Here is a 26,832-nt window from a genome sequence, read left to right as displayed (position 1 = left end):
AAGAAGGGATGACGAGAAGGATAAGTGTGGTTAAACTTTTAAAGTAGTATAGGTGGCAAAAGAATAGAGGAGAGTGGAGAGGACAATGGAACAAAAAGGGTATAGGATGGGGCCAAATTGCGCCCAAAAGTAGGATTAGTCATCACATAAAACCATGGGTGTTTAAATTCATATCACAACATCATATGTGTCCACTAAAATTAATTTTTTTTATAGTATTTTCTAATTTAATAGGTCAATAACTAATTTATTATAAATTTAAACTTATTTAATAATTTATTATTAATTAATGAATTACTATATATACAAGATAAAATTCGAACCTTAACATTTATTTAGATTGATGATTCGATTAATCCAAATTAATTTATACACTAAAATTAATTATTGATATATCTGTTATAACTTAACCACATGTTATAGATCGGCTTTTAATATTGTAAGATTAGTAATCAATGACAATATTAAAACTATATCAAAAGTTCAAAACGAACTGAAATATTTTCGCTCCTCATTAATATGAATCAAACGCATAATTGGCTATAGACATCCACTCCGAATATAAAGAGAATTAAGAAAATGTTTTAACATATGAGATATACATAATTTATTATTCACTCACTAATTCAAATGTCAAAGTATTTTTTGTAGGTATTTATCTCTTTGTTTTTTTTTGGTATCGATATATAATCCTTTTTGACAAAAAATAAAAAGACAAGACTAGCCATACTCTAATTACTCCACAGTCAAATCTCAAAAAACAATCACGTACACTATGTTTGTTTGAAGAGAAAAAGAAAAGAGGAAGAAAAATGATCATTTTTCATTGTTTGGTTATGAAGAGAAATTGGAGAGGAAAGAAAAAGGAGGGAAAACTTTTTTTCTCTCACAACTTCCAATATTACTCTTTCACTTTTTTCAATGTATTTTATAATTCAAAGATAAAATTATTTTTTTATAATATTTTTTTCTTCTTATTTTTCTTTCATCCAAACACATATAAAGAAAATAAAAATCCACTCAATTTCTTTCTTTTCTTTTCTTTCCTTTCTATTTCTTTCCTTCCAACCAAACATAGCCTAAAGTTAATTATTAATATAAAATATATATTACAATATAAATATATATTAAAAATAAAATTAAAAACATATAATAATTTTTATTTTAAATTAATAGAGTGAGCGCCGCACAAACCCCATTTGATCGCCACTTACAATTCAACTTGCAACATCATTGTAAATTTAGTACTAACAATTTTTCCCAGTCCATGTCACCATTCAATTCGACCTTATCCATGGTTCTTGGGAGCTTCACTCTCCACGCGCTCCTCTATTGCCCTCATGACCTCACCTCTTCTTCATTAGTCCTTCCCCAAAAATTGTTTTCTGTTTTTTCTTTTTCTTTTGGCTCATTACACTCCACAAATTACATATCTATTATGATATAGATACTAGATAGGCCTTAGCTAAGGATGGTCTAAGTTATCCATTGAAAATATTTCATAAATAAAAATATATAAATTTAAATTTTTAATATTTTTATTATGTATTTAATAGAATAAAATATTAAAAAATTCTATTAATAATCTTAATATATATATATGTACTTTAAGAATATATATTTACTTTCTTTTTGTATTCATATTTCATTGTTACTTTGAATGTCACTCTTTTATAAACATAATATAATATACTAAAAATCACAAACATTAACAATATTTAAAGTATATGCACTATAAAAAGAGAGAAAATACAACATAAATATTTGTGTGCATATACATAAAATATTTTGTAACTAATGAAACAATTTGTATGATGAACAAAAATTAAGATAACAAGTCACTTGTATTGTTGTATAGAAAGGTATGCTGATTGAAAAAGTCTCCTTTTTTCATGCCCATAGATTTTAAAATTTTGGTGCGAGACTGTGAGCCATTTAAAAAAAAAAAGAAAAAGAAAGAATGTTTAGAAAAATGTAAGGAAATAGTAGGGTCACGCGGCATTGAAACGTGTTTAGCTTTGGATCCCACAATAAATGGTAAAGTGCTATATTTAGCTCATGTTGAAGGAAACAAAGATAGGGTGGGTTTTGAATGCATGTTGGGAGGGACAACAAAAATCAATTTCGGATAGGCTCGAATCTCACTGTTTCTTTTCCATTAAGATTAAGAATATTTATATACCAAACAATAGAGACCAGTTGGACTAGGATAAATGGATAGGAAGAGAGAGAGAGAACAGAAAATTGCATTAATCTTATCCACCATTTTAAAAAGCAAGCTGTCTCTTATAAAAGGTCATCCATATCTTCCAAATCTTCCATTCCATTTATATACCACTGCACCCATTCAATTTGTAAAGTGAGTTATTGCTTCTAGAGAGTAGTTCTAGTTGATTGGTTTATGAGAAGAATAGAAAAAGGGTGTTTGAATCACAAGAGATACAAGATATATGGAGCAGCAACTGAAGAAGAATAACAACACCAACATGGTTGAAGGAAAGAAGAAAATAGCAGGACTAGTTCATGAGGATGATGATTTCTTTTCTCATTCTTCATCTTCTGTGTCTTGTTCTAATTCTTCTTCAACTTCAATTGGTTCTGATGATTCTTTTGAAGAAGTAACATCATCTCCTTCTTCTTCTTCTTCTTCATCCTCATCAATTGATCATCAGCTTGCACATGATGATCCTTTGAGTGACATGTCTTCTCTCTTCCAAAAACTTCCCATCAAGTAAGCTTCTTTTTCTACCCCATCTAATAATCTCTAGTTCTATTTCTAAAGAAAAATATTAACGATGTTATACATGTATGTATTATAGGAGGGGGTTATCAAGATACTACGAAGGGAAGTCACAGTCATTCACATCATTAGCAAATGTGAGGAGCTTAGAGGATCTTGCAAAGGCAGAGAACCCTTACAACAAGAGATTGAAGTATTCAAGGAGCTATGGAGGAGCCTTAGGTGCATATGAGAGGCACAATACTAACAATAGTATTAAGAGAGGGATGCATTCAAATTCAAGGCGTTCATGTTCTTCATTGATGACTGCAAGAAGGGGAAGCTCTAATAACTTGCCTCCAATTCCATCACCACATCATAGATCTACCAATACAAGCACCATCCCAAGTCAAACCGTCTTGTTTGCTTGAAACTTGAGACAATTGTTTAAGGCCTTATTCAATTAAAACTTTAGAAATTTATTTTATGTCATGTGATGATACTGTTTTTTTGGTTCGTTAATGAGAAGATCATGATGTTGTTGTGATATTATGATGTAGATTTCGTTACTCCATTCAATGAAAAATGTTGGAGACAGAAAAAATTTCTTTCTTGTTGCTTTTGGTCGAGTGGATTGGACCATCCAGAACGAGTTAGTTAATAGAACCCAGATTAGCATAGCCCAAATTTGTATCCATGAGCTTAAGGTTTGCAAATTTGATACCGTTAAAACAAACCTCTTTTGACCAAAAAAATAGAAACTTGAAATTTGAAGTTAATATTTTGATCTAGTTTTTTCTAAATACATTCTAAAATATTTCTAGAACTAATTCAATTCTTTTTTTTTTTTTTTGTTACTTTACATAGAATACCAATGAAAACATAACATAACTAGCATTGCCATTTGTCTTCATTTTTTTTTTCTGAATGAATGGAAAAATTTGATGATAATAGCAGTTAAAATCTGATGATAGCCATATTCAGGTTTTTTTATTGAAATAAATATATAAAAATATTAGTTATCAAAATATACATCTTTTTAAAAAGTTTTTAAAAAATGCAGACCTATTATTCACTCAAAACGTCCGTGAAATAGATTTTGATATCATTTTAACATACTGTGTTCACAAAATAGACGAATTCACTTTTGGCGTATGTAAAATAAGTTCACATACATGAAATGGTCATTTCCCTCTAATTCCCGCGAAATAAGTTTAAGTCACTACTTTTAACGATTTATTATGCTTTCACACATATTATGATATCGAACAATTGTTGCTGAAAAATTATTTTACAGTAGGGACAATAATTGGTCTTTCAATAAACTAAAGATTAACCTGTTATAAATTTAAGTTTTATTTAAGAGTCTGTAATTGGTCAATAAATTATTACATATATGAAATAAAATTCGAACTCTCAACACTTACTTAAACGGACGATTAAGTTGTTTATTCGACCAACTCAAATTGATTTAGATATATTTAAAATTTTAAATTAGAATTATTTATACATGTTGATAAAACTAGAAATATACACACAATCACTTATTATAGTATTTAAAATAATAAAAAAATAATTTCACATAAACAGCATAATATTCAAAATAATAAAAAAATATTTTATAATGATTTTCATTTTATTTTTAACATGACAATATTATTTATATATATTTTTTAAATTATTATTTTATTTGTTATTATCTCATATTTAACTGTTAAATCTACTTGTTATAGTCTTTATGGTATAAATAAAATTTTTAACTAAAGTAATTATTATAATTAAAATCATTTTAATAATGAATATTAATATAGTATATTAATATGTACATGATATATTTTTTATATTAAATAATTTTTTTAAAAATACTAATAATTTAAGCTGCATTTAATTAGAAAATTAAATTTTAATTTAATTATTAACTAATTAACTTATATAAAGAAAATTATTGCTATTTTTTATTTTATTTATTTATTTATTTATTATTATAATAATTCAAATTTAATAATATAATTATTATTATATGTTAATTTTAACAAAAAAATTTAACATAAAACACAAAAAAATCATTTATATTTTATTTTAGGATAAATATAATATAATAAAAGATAAATATATATAAGTGATATAACCGTTATACATCGGTTACGAGTTATAGCTCGGTGGACCTTCTTGTAATCGGCGCATTAACTTTGCCGACTTTATGGCAATAAAACCTTTGATCGGTTACATAAAAAACGATTAATTCAGATCCAAACGGTCATTATTGTTTCTTAGTTATAAAAGGAAGCAATCAGAGTTTGTGAAGGTAAGTGTGTTCGTTCTAAAATAAAAAGACTCTCCTCGGATAATTATCCTTAACTGAATTGAGCGTTAAAGTGCTTTTTGCAGGTACTCCTTCATCATTTTTATTTGGTGGCTGAGGTTCATCGTGACACATCGAGAAGGTCGGCAAGCAACCCCAAAAGGACGAGTTATAATTCGGCCATATTTAGGCAAGAACAATAAGTATTAGTATTTTTTAAAAAAATTTGCAAGAACAAATGCTTTCTCTTTTTTGCATGTGGGTTCATCCCTAACCGTTTTATATTTAACTAAATTAAAACTTGTATGATACGCAGACAGCTAAATTAATTATATTGTATAGTATAAATTTAAAATATTATATATATTACTTAAGAATATATTAGATCATATGTAAATTAATATTAAACTTAGAAGTTAATTTATAAAAAATATTGTACAATACATTTATGTGAGAGGGAGAAAGAGAAAGAGATGGAAGTATGAAATTATGTGAGAGGAGATAAAAAAATGTGTGAAATAAATATTAATTTATATAGTAACTATAAAAATGAGTAATGAGTATAAAAAGAGAAGAAAAGAAATTAGATTTTAATTAAATTTATACATATATATTATAAAGAATCAATATTAATATTAAAAGTAATAGTATAACCTGTATAAAGATAAAGGATAAAAAAATATAAAAAATTAAGATTAAAAAAAATTATAATATTATATAAAAATAAATTATTATAAAAAAATAAAAATATAATAAAAATTTTATGGTACAATACAAAGATAAAAAATTATGTTCAAATTGTATGAATTAACTACTTAAACTAACATGACATCATGATAGTTGATAGAAATTTAGAAGAATAATAATAAATATAGAGACTATCTTTAATTTTATTATAATATATTAGTAATAGATAAATTTTTTTGATGACTCTACTAATAGATAAATTGTGTATGCACATTATCATACTATCTCACATGCCTATGCTCGTGAAAGGTGATAATAATTGAGTCTCCTAATTTTTTAAATCCTAATGAGGCCAAATTATTAAGACATAGACGAAGCAAACAACATGGCAGTTGAAGGTGGCGGTGATAAAGTGTTAAAAGCATACTACTCAATTTGATTTCTAATAGAAAACAGTTATGGGTTTATTTATTTATTGATTTAATTACTCTGTTAGTCTCTATAATTTCGCGAAATTTTTAATTAGATTTCTATACTTTTTTTTCTTTTAATTGAGTTTTTGCACCAAAATTTTTTTTTAACTGGATCTCTACACTTTTTTTTTTCTTTTATTTAGGTTCTTATACCAATTCTTTTTTTTTAGTTTGATCCCTATAAAATTAAGCTAATATTAAGAAGGACTTAATTGAAAAAAAAAATTAGTGCAGGGACTCAATTAGAAAAAAAAAGTATAGAGACTTAATTGAAAATTTTACGAAACTATAGAGACCAACAGAATAATTAAACCTTATTTATTTTTCTTTACTGCTAATTGTAGTCAATCAGTTTGTCTGCTGCTGCTGCTTTTTTTTCTTAGTATGCTTACAGCCTTACATTATTATTGAAGGGTCAAAATTTTGTGTTTAAATTTTATTAACAAGCATCTTAAGAACAATTTTTATGAATATCATAAGATAATGCATTGAAAGAATTAAAAATTTTTATTAGGATATCTTTTTAGTCAAATCTTTCTTTTTTTTAGAAACGGTCAAAATGATAAAAGAATATTGGGCTAACAGCCCAAATACATATACGATTTTGGTTTGAAACCAAATTGGGCCTACTTTAATGCAGTTCGACAGACCAATGTCCAGAATCCACTTGCTTCTTGTTCAAATTAGGCGGGTTTTGCATACCAAAAAAAAGAAAGGTGGGTTTTCTGTTTGTCCTCGTGAGTCGTGACCAAATAAAAAGTTCCTGATACAGTGATACCAATTGAAGGTATTGCAGGGAAGTCCGTGAGCAAATGTAGCTGAGGTAGAAGTTAGTGAGTAATGGTTTGTAATGGTGAGTTACTCTTAGTAAGGTAGTGTTTGTTTATAAACACTGGAATTGGGATTCGGACTTGGGAGATTAAATTCGATATTATATTTAGTGATTAGAGATTAAACTAAAATCTCAGTTCTAAAACACAAAATTTAATTCCTTTAATACTTTTAAAAAATTGAAACACAAAAGATTGAAATTTCTAAGAATAAAGACTAAAATTTTAACAATATTTTTTTAATAACTAAAGATATTTTAATAAATATTCTTATTTTATATCTATATTTATTCTGAATTAAATAGAATACTAACTAAGATATAACTACATTTTACACCAAATATAATACAAAACTTAATATTTCAATTTTAATTTCTCTTTCAAATACAACCTAAAAGTTATGGTAAATCTCCTTTGTAAGCTTTTTTTTTTGGACTAGGCCCATCAAAGATAGACCATGGCACAACTCACCATGGATCCGACCCGACTACCAGTGCAGCTCCATCGAAGGTAACCATAATATCACAGTAAATTTTAGAAGGTTAGATTCAACGATGTTTGTATAGTTTTCTAGAGTGTTTAAGAATACTCTAGATGGTTTCAGAATATTCTAGAATGTCCTAGAAGGTCCCGAAATATTCTAGAAGGTTCTAGAAGACTATGGAATGTCATAGAGTAATCTAGAAGAATGTGGATGTATATAGAAATATGAATAGTAGTATGGAATAATCTAAAAATATTTAGAGAAATGTGATAGGATAGATATTTGTACTGAATGTTCTAGATGATCAATCTAGCCGTTAATTAGATTTAATCCTAACCATCTATTGAGGAGGTGGATGGCTATAAATAGGGGATAAGAGTTAGAGTTTGGGCGTGTGAGTCATTTGTAACAAACACTTGAATAATAAAAGTATTCTTTTCACCAAAACGTTCTTTCTCTTGTGTTCTTAGCTTTCTTGCTAAATGCTGGGGGTTAGGCTAACTTGGTCTTAACTCAAGAGGTTGAGTAAGTTCAAGTGTCGGCACAGTAGTGTTGAAGTGTGTTCAAGGCCGTGACAATTTGGCATCAGAGCAAGATTCAGGAGGAAGCACAATTGGTATGTGGATATGACTTCTATTGTAACCATGGAGCATGTTGAGTCTCAAAGGATAAGGGATGCTATTTATTCTCAATTAGGAGGTAAGAAGGCCCATTCTTCAAGTGAACTTAGAGGTAAGGACTCTAACTTCTTAGAAGAGAGAGTTTATATGTTGGAGAATGTTCTATCCTCTATGGATGAGCGTTTCCAAAAGATATAACATGACAAGGAGACCCTCAAGACTCGTGTGTTAGGAGAACTAGATGCTTTCAAAGAAAGCATGCTCCAAATCGAAAAGAAACTTGAGAATTCCTTGAAGTTATTTAAGGAAGTTCGAGTTTGGTTCTAGAAGGCAAAATCGTGACCAACCATTATAAGGGAGACAACAAATATTGGTCTTCGAAAGTCAAAGGAGTTCAAGGGCGTGAGGGACGCTCGAGGGGTAGAGAATTTTTCATGGCAAATTGAGAGGTACTTTGAAAGTCAAGGGGTGGTCGAAGAAGCAATAAAGGTACGCATTGCAGCTCTCTACCTTTCTGATAATACTACTTTGTGGTGGAGGAGAAAATACATAGATATGAAGAAGGGTACTTACAACATAGCCACATGAGAAGATTTCAAAAGGGAGTTGAAAAGAAAATTATTTCATAAGAATGCGGTTTATGAAGCAAGGAAGAAGTTGAGAGAGTTGAAGCACAAAAGTACGATTAGCGACTACGTAAAGGAGTTCACTACTCTCACGCTTCAGATCCCCGATGCATTGTTCTTCTTCATTGATGGATTCCAACCTTGGGTAAAGCAAGAACTACAAAGAAGGAATGCTAAGGATGTTGATGAGGCCATCGTGGTGGCCGAATCACTCACTGAGTATCATAGGAGAGACTCTAAACCCAAGTCTTCCTACAAACCTAGTTCTATCAAAGGTGGGAGAGACAAGGAGAATAATTTCTCAATCAAGAAGGAAGGGAAATACTCTTCAAAGAAAGAGTACGAAGAAAAGAAGAAGGCTTTCGTGCCCAAAGGAGGATGTTTCGTGTGCAAGTGACCATACCAAACGAAAGACTGTCCCAAGCTAGGGACTCTGGCATTTATTGTCGAGGAATGAGAGGCTCAATCTCAAGTAATTGAGTATGTTGGATTTATCCAACTCATGAATGTTGTGAATGACAAAAAGGCAAGCATCGCAGAAAAGAAAAACTTGATGTATGTCAAAACCTTTATCAATGAAAAATCCATCATAGCTATGATCGATGCTGGTACTACACACAAATTCATCATGCCTAATGAAGTAAAGAGGCTTGGGTTGAAGATCACCAAAAATAATGGCTGGTTCAAACCCGTGAATACCAAAGGTAAACCCCTTAAGGGAGTAGCAAAAAGGATTGAGATGTCTTTTGGTTCTTGGAAGGGTCTTGTGGATTTCTCAGTAGTACCCATGAACGATTTCAAAATAGTCATCGGTCTTGATTTGTAAAAGAAGATAAATATAATACCTATGTTATACTACGACATAGTATGAGTCATGGAGAAAGGGTTTCCATACATGGTCCCTACAATCTCTAAAGTTGGAAGACTACCGATGCTTTCTGCTATGCAGCTTAAGAAAGAGTTCAAAAAGAGAGAGATTATATATTTGACTCTATTACAAGAGGAGTCAACATCTAAAAGAAAAGACGTTCTTACCAAAATCAAAGAAGTCCTTAAAGAAATAAGGATGCGATGCCTCATGAGTTGCCAAAACAACTACCACCTAAGAGAAAGGTGGACCACAAGATTGGATTGGAGTCAAGATTAAAGCCGCCTACCTCAGCACCTTATTGGATGGCACCGCCAGAACTTGAGGAGTTGAAGAAGCAACTCAAGGATTTGCTAGATGCTGGATTCATCCATCTATCGAAGGCACCTTATGTCGCACCAGTCTTGTTTCAAAAGAAGCATGATGATTCATTGAGACTATGCATCGACTATCGAGCACTTAACAAGCTGGATTTGAGGTCAGGATAGCACCAAGCGAAGGAATGCCACGACACCAAATGGGTTGGTTATCAATGCCAAACGAAAGACCTTGGCACTTATTGAATCTTCCTATTATTGGCCTCAAATGAGGAATGAAGTGAAGAGTTATGTGAAGACTTGTCTTGTGTGCCAACAAGACGAGATTGAAAATAAGACACCAAGTGGTTTGTTGGAACCTCTGCCGCCGCCAGAGCGACCATGGAAAAGTGTGTCTTTGGATTTCATCTCTGCCTTACCGAAGTCTGAGGAGTTTGAATCTATTCTCGTGGTAATGGATTGATTTTTGAAGTATGCTACCTTTATACCTGTCCCTACTGATTGCACTGCAGAGGAAGCAGCAGGACCATTCTTTAAGAATGTGGTGAAGTACTGGAGATTTCCTAAGAGCATCATTAGTGATCGAGATCCACACTTCACAGGACGCCTATGGATAGTGTTGTTCAAACTCCTTAGATCGGAGCTTCATTTCTCAACAAGCTTCCATCCTCAAACCGATGGGCAGACTGAGAGAGTGAATGCCTTACTCGAATGTTACTTGAGGCATTTCATAAGCGCTAATCAGAAGGATTTGACAGAACTTCTGGACATTGCTCAATTCTCATACAATTTGCAAAAGAGCGAGTCCATAGGAAAAAGTCCGTTCGAGATTATGGCTGGACAATAGCCGCTTACACCACACTCTCTTTCTTCCTCTTATTTAGGGAAGAGCCCTAGAGCTTATATATGATTAAGTCATGGGAAGAACAAGCAGATGTCACTCGTTCTTACCTCGACAAAGCTGCAAAGAGGATGAAGAAATTGGCAGATAAGAAGAGGAGGCATACAAGCTATCAAGTGGGAGACAAGGTAATTATTAAACTTCTTCCATAACAATTCAAAGTCTTTCGCAAGGTTCATAAGAGTTTAATCCACAAATACGAAGATTCATTTGAGATCATTGGGCGTGTTAGGGATGTTGCTTATAAAGTACAACTCCCTCCCTCTATGAAGATCCATAAAGTCTTCCATGTGAGTATGCTTAAACTATATCGTGAAGACCAAGATGAATCGAGTAGAGGTGACTCGAGTCATGCTCTACTTGTGTTGATTAGATCCTTTGGTAAAGAAGTCGAAGAGATCTTAGCTAATTGCGTCGTGCGACGAAGAGGAGTACCACCAAGTATCCAATACTTGATCAAGTGAAAAAGGACTCCCGATAACTGAAGCTAGCTGAGAAGCTCGTGAAGATCTGTGGCAATTCCAAGAATACCTAGAGCACTATCATGAACAGAACGCAATGAGGACGTCTGCGCATTAGGTGAGAGATAATGTCATGGTAAATTTTAGAAGGTTATATTCAACGATGTTTGTATAGTTTTTTGGAGTGTTTAAGAATAGTCTAGATGGTTTGAAACGTTCTAGAATGTCCAAGAAGGTCCCGAAATACCCAAGAAGGTCCTGAAATACCCTAGAAGGTTCTAGAAGACTCTAGAAGGTCATAGAGTAATTTAGAAGAGTGTAGATATATATAGAAGTATGAATAGTAGTATGAAATAATCTAGAAATATTTAGAGAAATGTGGTAGGATAGATATTTGTACTGAATGTTCTAAATGATCAATCTAGACTGTTGATTAAATTTAATCCTAACCATCCATTGAGGAGGTAGATGACTATAAATAGGAGATGAGAGTTAGAGTTTAGGCGTGTGAGTCATTTGTAATAAACACTTGAATAATAAAATATTTTTTCCACCAAAGCTTTTTTTCTCTTGTGTTCTTGACTTTCTTGCTAAATATTGAAAGTTAGGCTGACTTGATTTTAACTCAAGAGGATGAATAAGTTCGAATGCCAACACAATAGTGTTGGAGTGTGTCTAAGGTCGTGACAATAAACTATGAATTAGATATTCAACAAATTTTTTAAAATAAATACTCAAATTAGTCCCTTAGAAAATTTAAATAGTAAACTTTTATTTTCAACAATTTTATTGCTTTAGAAATTTTTAAAATAAGTCAGTCCTTCTGTAGAAAAAAATAACTTTTATAATAATATTTATTGAGAATTTGTCATATCATAAAATTTATTAAAAATTTATTTGTTAAACACATATTAAATATTTTATTATAAATAATAAAAAGAACAAATTGTTCGACATAAATAATTCACAAGAACGTTTAAAATAATAAAATTTATTAAGAATTAAAATATTTTACCTAAAATTTATTAGCGACCAATTTAAATATATAATTTTTTTTAACGTTTGTCTTCACATCTCAACTCATGTAGTACGGTAGTAGGGAGAATCTAAACAGTTAGTGATTAGCAGATTAATCCAAATCATTCTCATTCTTTCAACATTGTCGTCAAAATAAAATGCACAAAATACCAACCTTATAACAATGTCCAACTATAGTATATATAGCCGTACCATGATTGTTACTTGCTATTGCAATCACCTGTATATGACTTCTTTTCTCTCTAGTTATCCACTTATCCCTGATTGTTTGCTTGTTTTATTTATTTATGATTTCACTTTTATTTTTACCCTTTGAAACAATTTAGTTGAGCAATAACGATTGACGAACGATCGAAGCGTTCTGCAGCTGGTCAAGTAACCTTTATTTAAGTAAATTGTGACCTCATCTTTCAACTTGTAGGGGTGTCTATGGATCGGATCGTATCCACAGATCCGCAGTAAATATCCGCATCCGATCCGAAAATTATGGATACAATCCGATCCACAAAGGGTGCGGATTTGATCACGGATATCTGCTCTACATCCGCGGATCCACAGATTCGCACTATAATAATTAAAAAATAAAAAATATATATATGTTCGGTATTATATTTACTTGTTTGTATGTTTTAGTTAGTAATTATTATTCATATATTGTATTATTTTATTTTTGTTATTTAGAGAGAGTTTGATTAAAAATATTTTAGGAATAAATAAGTTTAAAAGTACAAAAGAAATATTTTTATCGAATTCTTTTACATAAAAATATGATTAAAAAGAGAAGATTTAATTATGTGGATATATCCGATATCCGATCCGTACGAATCGGATCCGTCACTAAAAAGTACTAAAAATGCGGATATTATATTCGATCCGATGTAAATTGTGTGAATCAGATCGAATTTTCGGCCATATCCGATCCGATCTGATCCGATCCGCGGACACTCCTATCAACTTGATAATATTAATTTCTTATCAAGATTGATGATCTCATAGCTTATTGTGGGAAAAATTTCCCTTTAACTGATTTTGCGCATAAACATACACGACAAAGCACGCAGTAGTGACCGCGGCCGGTGGGGGACCCTACTTGTGGTGCATAATTTTGGTCAAAGAAAACATCCAAGATTATTTAATTTGAGGACGACTCCGAACGTGTACGTATCTTCCATTAATTAAAGGAATCAATCAAATTGTAGGAAATAAAAGAGACGATAATTGTAATCACAAGGTAATAAGAAGGAAGCAACATGGAATCAAAGCAGCTTCAATTTTATTCGAGCTGGACCAGCTGGTGGTGGTGGTGGTGGACTCATCACTATTAAGAAAGAAAATAACACACATAATATTCGTACAAAACACTAGCAGACATGTTATCCAGGGTGGAAAACACAACACATTACACAAATTGCACAACAGCAAGTAACCAACTACCAAGAAAGGACGAAACCCTTACACATGCAAAGGTAAAGCAGGTCACGGGAACGTCGTGAAACTTACTTTTAAAAAGGGCATATATAATCAGAGTCTTTTGTGATATACACTACTATATATGGTGACGTGGTCTGTAACGAAATAAGGATAAAACCGTAAAAGTGAATAATAAGGTGAACGTAAAATTTTAATTTGATACACAATATGGAATAGAAAAATGCTACTTGTACAACAAAATTTAGTCTTTAAATTTAATATTTTATTATTTTAATTTTTTAATTAATCATATTTTCTATTTTTAAGGAACCACTTTTATTTTGAATATTTATCATCGTAAAATTTGTAACCACTTACAATACATTAATTTTTTACAAACTAAATCATAAAACTCGTAACAACTTTTCGTGTACTAATTTTAAAAAAATCAGTGAAGTTTTCAAAATCAATTAAACTCACTTCAATTATTTTTTTATTCAAAACATTCAAAACTCATGTCAAAAATACATCTAAAATTAAATAAACAACATAAACACATTCAAAATTATGTATTAACACATCTAAATTATTCTCATTGTAGTTCTAAATTATATATTGAACACAGACAAAATTAAACTCAAATACACATCCAAAATTCTAAATATTTTATCAACAAATCCAAAATTCATGTAAAAAACTTATATATATATATATATATATATATATATATATATATATATATATATATATAAAAGAACATAATGAATAACATAAACACATCTAAAATTAAATATTGACACATCCAAATTAGGTTAACATTATAACTTCCAAATAAGACATATGAGTGCAAAAAAAAATTATAATCACAAATATATTTTTAAAAAAAGAAAAAAAAACACAGACACTTCCAATATTATACATAAATTTTAAAAAAATAGAATTTTTTATTAAGCGAAAAAAAGAATAACATATCTTCATGAATGAACTCAACCAAATTTCTTTAGAATTTTGCAAGCAAAAATACCAGAAACAGAAGGAGTGCGACGTGGGAGAAGAGACAGGGGGAGGTGCGGGTGTGCGCAGAAGAAGTACGTGTCACTTGGAGGAGTGCGTCGTCGAAGGAGGAGATCGTCGTAGAAGAGTGCGCAACGCGGGAGAAGACGAAAGGGCTACAGATGAGGAGGGGGAGGCGCTGCAACTCTGAATCTTTACAGAGCGAAAATTTTACTAGTAATTTAAGATGGTTTAAGATTTATTTTAGAATTTTAAAATCGAAATTTTGAATTCTAACTAATTTGATTTTGAATGTATATTTAAATGGTAATATATTAATAATTAAATATATTAAATCTGAAACAGAATTTTAAAATTGAAATTTAAATTTTAAATTTTAAATTTATTTAGTTTATATTTTGAATGTATATTTAATTTTAAAAAAATATTAAATTAATTTATAATTTTTAGATGCATTTATTTTATTTTTTTAAATTATTGTAATAAAAGACAGAATATTATACAACTTTTAAAAAATACCTAGTTAAATTCGAATGAATAATACCCCAATACCCGCGTTGTTATTTATCAGTCACCGCCTCACCGGTGTTTATTTATAAGTCGGCTTTCTATCGTTATTTTCTATAATTATTTTTTAAATTTATTAATATAAATTAAATGTTATTAGTTATTACTAATTTAATAAAATTTAATTTTAATATACTAATAGTATAAAATTTATACAGTTGTATAATTATATCTATTTTTTTGAATGACTATTAAAAAAATTATTATATAAAAAATAAATACTTTTACTGGTGTAATATTATGTAATTAAATATACATATAAAATTATTGTACACTGACATTAAATTAAAATTAAATTTATTTAATAGTATAATAGTTAGACACTAAACTCAAACTAATCCAATTCTACGATTTATTATACAAGAAATTATATGTATATTAGTTTTTGTATATATTATTTTGTTTTTATGTATACATTTTTTTTTTAATCTTTCCTCGCATCTTATTAATCATGTAACGTTACTTTTACTATATTGTTTGATGGAGTTATTTTTCCTTTCACAATTTTTTAAGAGCTTCACATACACGGCCACCAATGTTGCTTTTACCATGTTTTACAGTGCTAACGAGATTTGAAAGTGCATATAACTTTTTCGTGTTATCTTTACTTTTCATGATTAATTTTTTCGTATGATTAATTTATTAGTGAGTCGTTCCCCTATAACTTAAAAGTATAAATGGTTATGTTTTTCTCACATGAATAAATTAATAAATTATTCTCCCAACAATATTTAAATGTCATGACGTATAAATTGTTATATTTGTTTCCTAATTTCCTTTATGTAAATAGTTGCATGTAGCTGACTTACATTTTTAATAAATTACTACTAGTGTATGTTTGCGTACAGGAATACATAAAATTATATAAAAAAATTTATTAAAAAAATTAAATAAATATATAGTAATTTTTATTATAAATATTTTATAAAATTATAATTAGAATTAAAATTTCAATATTTTTAATATTAAAATATTAAAAATAATTAGTATTTGTCCTAACCAATTTGAGTTTATTGAGTGGTTAGCTCACTTGTCCGCGTAAACAACTATTAGGAGTTAGAATATCATCTTATGTGTGTAGTAATTCATTGACTAACGGTAAACTCTTAATAAAATGGAGCACGAGCATCAATACGTGATTAGACTTGGCAGGAGTACCCGAATACGCGAGTATTCGACCTACCATATCCGGGTGGAGAGGGTAATAACTTGACCCGAGTTGCGACAGATTTTGTTCGGGACAGGGCATGGTCGGGTTTAGGGTGTACCCGCTCTGGATATATACATACAAACACTTTTTAGGAATTAGGATTTATCTCACATCACAGTGATTCACAGCTTCAGTCCATACTCTATAACCATGTCAGAGAAACCAGTCATCATCACCCAAAGTCTTCTTCTCGACTTTTTTACAAAAAACCTCATAGCTCGGTCATTATCGTTGGTGAGCCCATCGCTGCATACCCCTTTACAGCTCCCATCTTCCTTAACAACTCATGTCGTCATCGCTGCTTGTTCTGTTATCGTTGTTGTTGAGCTCATCGCCACCTTTCTTCTACTGAGTCCCTTTTCTCTAGGTAAATTCCTCTTTCACTTTCACTGTGAGTCTGTTAAATTTTTATCTTTTTCTTCCACAAACTCATCACTTAGTCGCCGTCGCTATGAGCCCGAGCATTGTCGTTGTCGTTGCAGTTTCATGTGAGTCTGTCACCGAATAAAATATCATTTTTATTCAAGTTAGACCAGTTAGAAATAGGCATCATGAGATCATTTTTGCATGTGATTTCTGAATTTTCTCATCCAAATTTGATTTATGTAGTTGGGTATTTTAGTATGGCAATCATTGTGGTTTCGCTGCGATACTAATGTGATAAAAAGTTGCGGTAATTTCATAACTAATATATGAGACAGACCAGATTATTAAAGTAATCAGAGAAATAACATTCAGATGTGCGCATAAAGTTTATAAGATATGATTATCTCGGGAAAATATATATGTATAGTCCAAGTGGAAGATTGTTAAGAAGTTATTATTTCTTAATATATTTATGGGTAATACATATATTAATGGGCAATTTACATATATAAAATAAATGAAAGAAGGTGTTACGTAAATACAACATTTCAAAAACCAGACGCAATTGCAACATTCCTAACTATATGTAAACCGCGACACCCTAACGTGAATTCAACTTACACGTAAACCACTAGACCCTATCGCGGTTTACGTTCAAAGTATGCAAGCACATAAACCGCTACACCCTCTAGCGGTTTATGAGGAGATACGCAGTGAGGGTATTCCGCGAGACCCTGATGGAAAAATGTAACACTAATGATTATATCTCTAATACTTCCTAAACCTCCATTGTACACATTGTATAAATATTCCATTGGCTCCTCATACTTTCCCTTATAAAATTTAGGAAAGTTTTCAAGTATACCAGTACATGCAACATTTCTATTTCGCGACAGAGTCTCGCGAAATATCCTCACTGCATATATCCTTATAAACCGCTAGAGGGTGTAGTGGTTTATGTGCTTGCATGCTTTGAACGTAAATCGCGACAGGATCCAGTGGTTTACGTGTAAGTTGAATCCGCGTTAGGGTGTTGCGGTTTACATATAGGTAGGAATGTTGTAATTGCGTCTGGTTGTTTGGAATGTTGTATTTGTGTAACACCTTCTTCTATTTATTTTATATATGTAAATTGCCCTATATTAATTTTACTCGTAAATTAAGTAATTTTACATTAAATGACTTATATAATGGTGATATCATTTATTGTCATAAATGTTGAATTAAATAAGTCATTATTACTTTTGATTTAGATAAATGAGATTAAAACCAGAGATACTATTTTATTTGGATTTTAAGGTTTAATGAGTGTCATATTCAAATATAAATAATGACTTCAGGATTTCGTTGCCCAACACATCAAATCCGCCTTCATAACTCTTTTTCGACAGTAGAGTTGCGATTCAGCTCTATCAGGGATACAAAAGGTCTTGGTTGACGAAGATCAAAGAACTACAAGACCTAAGCTCTCTGATCTCAATCATGCTCTCGAATGAAGGGACACTTCTGCGCTCTCAGTTATATTTCATAATGATTTAACATAGATGATGTTGAGATTGAGAAATCCTAAAATTTTCATATAAAATAAAGGGTAAAGATATTTTTTGTCCCTGAAGTTTAGCAAAAATTTTAAAAATACCCTTAAGTTTTATTTTGTTTCAATTTTGTCATAGAAGTTTTCGATTTGCATCAAATATACCCTTAACGGCTAAATTTTCAAAAAAATTAAGACCAATCTAACAATAATGCATGAAAACTATGCTTGATTTGCTTGTGTTGAGGTTTGTTCTTATGAAATTATTGTTGAATTGGTCTTAAATTTTTTGAAAAATTAGCTGTTCGGGGTATATTTGATGCAAATCGAAAATTTTTAGGACAAAATTGAAACAAAATAAAACTTAGGGGTATTTTTGAAACTTTTGTCAAACTTCAGGGACAAAAAATATACTTTATCCTAAAATAAAACTTTTATTCAATCAAATGATGATAAATAATTTTATTAAATTGAATTATATTAATGTGATCAGTGGATAATAAACAATGCTAGAAAAATAAATAAATAATATTTTAAAAATATAAAAATATTAAATTATCATTTTAATTTGCTTTTTTTAATCAGTGACAATAAATATCTTGAATTAATTAAATTTTTAAAAAATTATACTCCTAAAATTATTTCATTTATTTAAAAATCTTTTGAACATACAATAGTTCAATTAGAGGTTGACTATTGAGAGTTGAATATAATATTTTTAAATTTATATTTTCAATAAAAGGATATAATTAGTTCTATCCTTCTTAAATAATTCTATATTCACTATTACTTATCCATCTAAATAATTCTAACATTAATAGAATATTATTTTTAGATGCAAAAAATCTAAAATATATTTATTCAATTTCAAAAATTAATATTCATATTTAACTTAAGATTTGAACAATATGACAAAAAATATTATATTTTTTAGTTAAAAAAGCAAAATATCTATACATATATTTTTGTGCTTTAACTTTAGATTTTTCAAAAAAATTTGGCAAGTTAATAGAATCAAATTATATTTCTATAACATATATAAGAAGGTATATTACACATAAATAAGAAATGTTAGGTGTAATAAGAAAGATTAAGTTGGGAGTAAATAGTCATTTTTAACCATAAAAGATTTAGACGCTGATAAAATTATCGATGAAAAATTAAAACTAAAGTTTTATACATGCAAAATAAGTTTTGTTCGACAAAAATGATCAATTATTAAATTTTTATTAATAATTCTATAAATACCCCTCTCCTTTCATCTTATTTCCTCATCTTTCTTCCACAACCACCACCACATCTGCTGAAATTAAAGTTATACTCATACAAGATAAATTTCGTTCGGTAAAGATTAAAATCATTGATTCTCTAACTTTGCTGCCTCTATTCCCCCTCTCTCGCTCATCACTCTCTTTTCTTCCCTTCGTGTCTCTTTGTTTGGCAGTGACCAAAAATAGATCTGATTGTACCTTTCAAATACTATGAAACCATGACCTCCGATGAGGCCTTTTGTCGCAGCTTGTCAAATCGAGGCCTCCATCATAGCTCACTACGAAACCATGGTTGCTCTCTCTCTCTCTCTCTCTCTCTCTCTCTCTCTCTCTCTCTCTCTCTCTCTCTCTATTTTTTTTTTGCTCGAAATCGTTGTCTTCCGCACTATTGTGTTCTTCTTTATGTGGTTGAAGGTGAGGATAGTGTCGTCGCCAACGTCAATGTCACCGGAGAGATCGAGACAGAGGTAGAATCATAGGAGAATGAGATGTATTTCTTAGAGTTTGTGGCGATTATGCCAATCGTGAATTTTGAGCTGAGAAGCAAAAATGGCAACAACAACCACGGCTACGGGTGTTCAAATCCAAACTGATCCAAATTAAACCGCTCATCCAATCCGATTTAAACCGAAAACCGATTAAAATAGTACTAATTCGGATTTGATTGGATTATATTTTTTGGAGATCCTAACAGCCAGTAGTGACTGAAAAGTGGTTTTTGTCGAAGGCTATCCCTATACACTCATTTTTTCTATGGCTTGCTATTCATGGGAGGCTCTCTACTCAGGATAAACTAGTTCAAGAGGGTACCCTCTCTTCTATATATTGTGTTGTCTGTAGAGACAATGTTGAAGACCATGATCACATGCCTTGTCCTTTAACGTTGGATTGGATCGGATTTCGGATCTACTTTTTATAACTGATCCAATCCAATCCAAACCGCACAATGTGCTATAATATTATTATTTTATTATTATGTTTACAATTATACTTATAACATGTTCAATTTGTTATACATTTTTCTATTATTCATGAATTATTATTATTTAATAAATATTTTACGTTCAAAATGTTATTTATTTATTTATTTTAACTAACATATAATTTTATTTCTATTGTTATGTTATCGTTAGCTTTTTAAGATATTGTTAAAACTTGTTATGTCATTGTTGATTATTTAAAATTTGATGTTGAGACTTGTTATATGTATTTAATTTTTTTATTAAAAAAAATTGCAAATCCAAACCGATCCAAATCGCTTGTAATCGGATCGGATCGAATTTCCAAAAAAAAAAAAACCATCCAATCCAAATCGCACCGCACATAAATTAAGCGTTCGGATCGGATGATTTTTTCCTTAAAACCGAACCAAACCGCACTGCGAACACCTCTAACCACGGCAGCTCCTCACTCCAATGGTGTGACTGCAGGCGGTAGGTTGAGCGGTGGGTTCTATTGAGCCTCCCACTAGAGCGCGTGTTTCAACATTTATGTAGGTTGGTTCGTGACGCTCTAATTACAGGTTGGAATTGTTGTTGTAATTTAAATTTGTGGTGGTTGCGACAAGAATGCAAGATGCAACTATCTGGGAGAGATGAAAGAAAATGAGTAGATTTAATAAAACGGTAAATCTTTGCAGTGGAGGTGGTGGTGGTTATGGAAATAAGATGAGAAAGAAAGAGAAAAATAGAGGAGTATTTACGAAATTATTAACAAAAAAATGAGAATTAGTCATTTTTATCGACCGAAATTTATCTTATATGAATATATCTCTGATTTTAATTTTTTATGATCAATTTTATCAATATCCAAATATTTTATAATAAAAAATAATTATTTATTCTTTAAGTTAGAGTAAGTAAATCATGATAGATTGCCAAATTTATTTTAACCGTTTATTTTTATGACTAAGCTTATTACTTTTGTGTATATTGATTGTTGTTCAATGAAATTAAACTCTTTCATAAAAAAGAATATATATATATATATATATATACTATTTTCATGGTTTTAATTTAATCTATTAATATTTTTTATTTATAAAAGCTCAAAATATTATTGACATTGTTTTTGTTAATTTCGTAGTTTATTCTTTTCAAATTCAAAAATTTTTAATGGAAATTTAAATTTATATTCTCAAATTTTTTAATCCAGCTTTTTTCTTTTGAAAAGAGTAGACTTTAGAAAAACTAATTTTAATTTTTCATTAATACAAAAATAATAAATACTGTGTGTTAGTTTTCATTAGTATTAATTGTTTTTTTGTTGACTAATTTTCATTAGTATTATACAACAGCAGTCCTAAATTAGACACAGTGAGTCACACAAAAAAAAGAAAAGAAACGGCAATCCTATTCATAACTCGTAATTTTCAAATAAAATATTATTCGCATCCCTGTTTTAGATTCTTTGAAATTCCTAAACTGCACCTGAGTAAAAGTTAAATCCCAAAAATATCCCATGCATGTGGCAGAGCAAGTGAGGAGAGAGAGAGGCAGGCTATGTGTTAGGTTTCCGTCCCCATTATACAAAATGACAAAACCACCCCTTTGGAAAATAATTGAAAAAATCTTAAATATCTTAGGCCAAATAAATCAACTATAAATACCCCAAAGTTGTAGAAATCTGATACCTCTGCCATTCGCCCTAAAAAGTATCTTGTCTTTTATCAAGAGAGAGAAAGTAGTGAAGCTAGAGAGAGAAAGTGCGTTCCCCTTGCCAGATATCTCTCTTTTCCGTTCGATATCTCAATTCTCCGTCGATCTTATGCAAGAGTCGTCGATCCTCCGGCGATCTCCATTGGGATAAGTTTCAATATTTGAAATTGGTTGAAAAAGTGCTAACCTTATGAGCCGGTTTGAGAAACCTAGTTTGTCTTCCAACCTGAGCCGCTTCATTGCCGGCATACTCATTTTGATTTTCTATCATTCAGCCCAGTTAGTCTCTAATTTTCCAGTTCCTATACACCCTTTAAATCTTGAATCCAATTCTAATTGAAGGAAAAAGTTTGATATTTTTTGTTGATCTCCTTTATTTGATTCTCTCTCCAAATCAAAATCCTGTCTTTTTCACACCCTCTCTCTGTAATCGTCCCTTGATCTTATTGGATCTTCACAAGTCTCAACAGTTTTACTGCCCTTTTTGCTGTTTCGTATGGACCCTGAGGACTTATTTTCCACCAATTTGATTGATGGTTAGTTCTCTTAATATATATTTTTTATTTTATTATTTTAACTTTGTAAAGTTTGGATTTTCTTTTCATTGGCTTATAAGCTCAGTTGCCTGCCTATTTCCTGATGATAATAATGTTTGTTTGAAAAGTTTGGAATTTTGGCTTTTGATCCTACTGGTTGATTCAAGGGCCTGGCTGGTTTTGTTTATGTGTTGATATCATCAGAATGTGTTGTGTATGAATTGAGGACCTTTTTTAGTAACTATTATCTAGAATCTTGTGATAAGATCTATCTGTCTTTAAACAATGGTTTAGGAATAATTATGGTCTTAGTTGAGCTACAAAACGTAATGGGATATTATTGTTTACAATGGGATGGATGGGAATTGTTATTTTACTGTTTTGTTCATTATCGATTTTATGCTCTCATGAATTGGAAAAAGTGAGAAACATTTTGGATCACATGATTTGTTTAGTGCATTGTGTTTATTTCTTCATTTATTTTTCTATATTTTTCTCATTCTGAATTTTTGTGTCCAATGATCAGGTACCATTGCCTCCCGCATTGAGAGGCAACACAGATCTCGCCCCTCTGTTATTGTAATTGGTGCTGGGATATCAGGGGTTGCTGCTGCACGTAGTCTCTATGATGCATCTTTTAAGGTGTCATATATAATTATGATTTGCTTTTCTCCTTATTCATTCTTTCTATCTCTTTAGGTTAGAAAATAATTCTTCTTGCTTTCTATTTTAACATATTTTCATGATTTCGCCAGGTAACCGTACTCGAGTCACGGGACAGAGTTGGAGGCCGGATTCATACTGACTACTCATTTGGTTGTCCAGTTGATATGGGTGCCTCATGGTACAACTTTTTCCAGTGAATTGTCTCTCTGTTGTATAGAGTGTTTTGTGCGCAATAATAATATTCATGGCCTTTTGATCTGTGTGCTATGTTCCAGGTTGCATGGAGTTTGCAATGAGAATCCCTTGGCTCCATTGATACGTGGTCTGGGCCTTACTTTATACCGAACCAGTGGTGACAACTCTGTCTTATATGACCATGATTTGGAAAGGTAACGATCATCCATCATTTTTGAGGTTGATGCATTTTAAGGTTTGGAATGGAATTTTTTGCAATTTTTAGAATAAAAAGAAATAGTATTTTAAGTGAATCTACACGATAACATATAAATAAATGTGATAAATTTGCCAAATGAATAAATATGTATGCCATCATATTTTCTTTGTTTGTAGAGGCTATATTATACTACTAGTACTTCATGCTAATCAGCAAACTCATTGCGTTTCCAGTTATATGCTGTTCAACATCAATGGTCATCAAGTTCCACAACAGACAGTTATTGAAGTCGGAGACACCTTTAAGAGAATACTAGAAGAGGTTGATTTTTCCACTTTCCTTAATATGGTTTTTGGTTTTTCAGTAAAGAATGTGATTGTGAGTATCTTTAGCTGGAGCCTAATTGTTTCTTTGCTTGTGATAACAGACAGGGAAAGTGAGAGATGAAAATCCTGATGACATGTCAGTTTCCCAAGCAATTTCAATTGTGTTAGACAGACATCCAGAACTAAGGTACTTTTTAGTATAATAATATTATCTATGGCTATGAGTTTGAAACTTGAAGTTATATGAAAGTAACTGGCAAAGCTTTTTGCAGGCAACAAGGACTTGCCCATGAAGTGCTGCAATGGTTTATATGCAGAATGGAAGCTTGGTTTGCTGCTGATGCGGATATGATATCACTGAAAACCTGGGACCAAGTAAGTGCCATCGTATATTAATATTAGTTGAAGGATAAAAAATATCTTTTTTTCGTAAAGTTAGTTTGCCACCTGCCTTTGATTAGATTGGATTAGATTATTATTGAATATATGATGGAGTTCTGTGAGTTGAGTTTGATAGTAGAAGCCTAAAAATGTCAAATTTTTGTAAAATTGACATAGATTGTTTCAGACCGATCATTATATAATGTGCATTGGTTGTTTTTATATTCTATCTGAATGCAAAGATCAACTTAATACTAACTAATATCCAAATATGCTTACTTGGTTACATTTTATTTTTCTGATTATAGGAACATGTCCTAACCGGTGGCCATGGACTTATGGTGCAAGGATATGACCCTATTATAAAATCTCTTGCAAAAGATATTGATATACGCTTAAACCACAGGTATGCATACAAATCCCATTTTTTCATGATTCCATGACAGGACTTGCAATAAGTAGGGAGAGAAGAAAAATGTTTTTTGACTTGGAGAAATATTAGGCAATGGAAAATTTGAATATGTTGCTACTTTGATACAAAAAGTAAAGTGGATTTTTTCCGCGCGCTCTAACTTGGTTCTAGAATTAGATTTTCTGCTAATTTGAAATATGTTGTTTTACAACATATTTCACAAGTCCTTTTGCTAGCTCTTTTTAGACATGTGACAACGTAATCTGGGGACTTGTATGATTTTCTTTTGAATCTGAGACATTGGTAGCATTCGGTAGCAGAATGACCGTTTTACCATCTATAAGACACAAAGTTTTGACCCTTATGCAAACTTCACTATGTAGGGTGACCAAGATATCCAGTGGTTACAATAAGGTAATGGTTACGGTCGAGGGTGGTAGGAACTTTGTTGCTGATGCTGCCATTATAACCGTTCCTCTTGGAATTCTAAAGGCCAATCTGATTGAATTTGAACCAAAACTGCCCGATTGGAAGGTTTCAGCCATTTCGGATCTTGGAGTGGGCAATGAAAATAAGGTGGCCCTAAGATTCGACAAGGTGTTTTGGCCTAATGTAGAACTCCTGGGCATTGTTGCCCCAACCTCTTATGCCTGTGGCTATTTTCTCAATCTCCACAAAGCAACAGGTCATCCCGTTCTCGTCTATATGGCGGCTGGCAGGTTTGCTTATGACCTGGAGAAACTTTCTGATGAATCAGCTGCCGAGTTTGTAATGCAACAGCTCAAGAATATGTTCCCTGATGCTTGTGAGCCAGTAAGTTCATTTCTCATGTTCTCATACATGCTCTCCTCTTTGCACTCTATTGCGGGAGCCTGATAAACTGTTTTGTTGGATGATTGCAGGTTCAGTATCTCGTGTCACGTTGGGGAACAGATCCAAACTCTCTTGGTTGCTACTCATATGATTTAGTTGGAAAGCCAACTGACGTGTATGACAAGCTTCGTGCACCATTAGGTAATCTATTCTTTGGTGGTGAAGCTGTGAGCTTGGATAATCAGGGATCAGTGCATGGAGCTTACTCTGCTGGTGTTATGGCCGCTGAGAATTGCCAGACACACATTTTGGAGAAACAAGGCCAATTGGAAAAGATCCCTCTTGTCTCTCTCAGGCATGAAATGCTTGAAACTTCTATTCCTCTTCAGATTTCTAGGATGTGATCTGTGACCAATTGAAAATAATAAATTAACATTTCTTGTGTATGATAACACCCTTTCGTCTTATCCTGGTTTGTTGAACATAAGGATTCCTTTAAGTTATCACTTCCCGGATCAATTCTGTGTACTTATTTGGTTTGTGGTCGTAGTCATTTGGAATTCTGTCTAAAATCCATCACTTATTATTTTTATTATTGCTACGTATACATCTCTCGAATTTAATTATAAATTAATATTTAGCAAGCAAACTAAATTTATAGTATTTATAACATTAAAATAATAGAGGAATAAAATATGAAATAAAGTATATTGTTAGATTACTAAACTAAGAATTAAATTAAATAAATTAAGTTAATAATTAAGTGATACGTAAAAATAATAAATTTTGATAACTCTTAACATTTTTTAAAATAATATTTTTTGAAGCGCTTTAATTACAAATCACACAATGCATGACGCATCCACGAAGCTTCCTTTGAGGTAGCTGGTCAACAACACAAAACATATGCTCAATGGAGCGGATACTATGCCTCTTATGGCTTCGTATT

The 26,832-nt window shown here is 31.1% G+C and overlaps 2 protein-coding genes across 2 annotated transcripts; both read left to right on the top strand.

Annotated features, from left to right (window-relative positions):
- The first annotated feature begins 1,900 nt into the window (after positions 1-1,900).
- LOC112733792 (uncharacterized) lies at positions 1,901-3,498 on the top strand. Its single transcript, XM_025782878.3, has 2 exons — positions 1,901-2,731; positions 2,820-3,498. The coding sequence occupies exons 1-2, from the start codon at positions 2,451-2,453 to the stop codon at positions 3,148-3,150; spliced, it is 612 nt and encodes a 203-aa protein (XP_025638663.1). The 5' UTR covers positions 1,901-2,450; the 3' UTR covers positions 3,151-3,498.
- Positions 3,499-22,256: 18,758 nt separating this feature from the next.
- Positions 22,257-26,455, top strand: LOC112733789 (probable polyamine oxidase 4). The gene is made up of 10 exons (XM_025782875.3): positions 22,257-22,891; positions 23,418-23,533; positions 23,647-23,735; positions 23,833-23,946; positions 24,185-24,272; positions 24,379-24,464; positions 24,550-24,652; positions 24,967-25,064; positions 25,454-25,883; positions 25,973-26,455. Exons 1-10 carry the CDS (start codon positions 22,852-22,854, stop codon positions 26,285-26,287), a joined length of 1,479 nt encoding a protein of 492 aa, XP_025638660.1. The 5' UTR covers positions 22,257-22,851; the 3' UTR covers positions 26,288-26,455.
- The last annotated feature ends 377 nt before the right edge of the window (positions 26,456-26,832 follow it).

Source organism: Arachis hypogaea, chromosome 13 (assembly GCF_003086295.3).
Source record: "Arachis hypogaea cultivar Tifrunner chromosome 13, arahy.Tifrunner.gnm2.J5K5, whole genome shotgun sequence".
Lineage (NCBI taxonomy): Eukaryota > Viridiplantae > Streptophyta > Magnoliopsida > Fabales > Fabaceae > Arachis > Arachis hypogaea.
The sequence above is the reverse complement of the archived record's forward strand: the minus strand, read 5'-3'. Positions and strand labels throughout refer to the sequence as shown.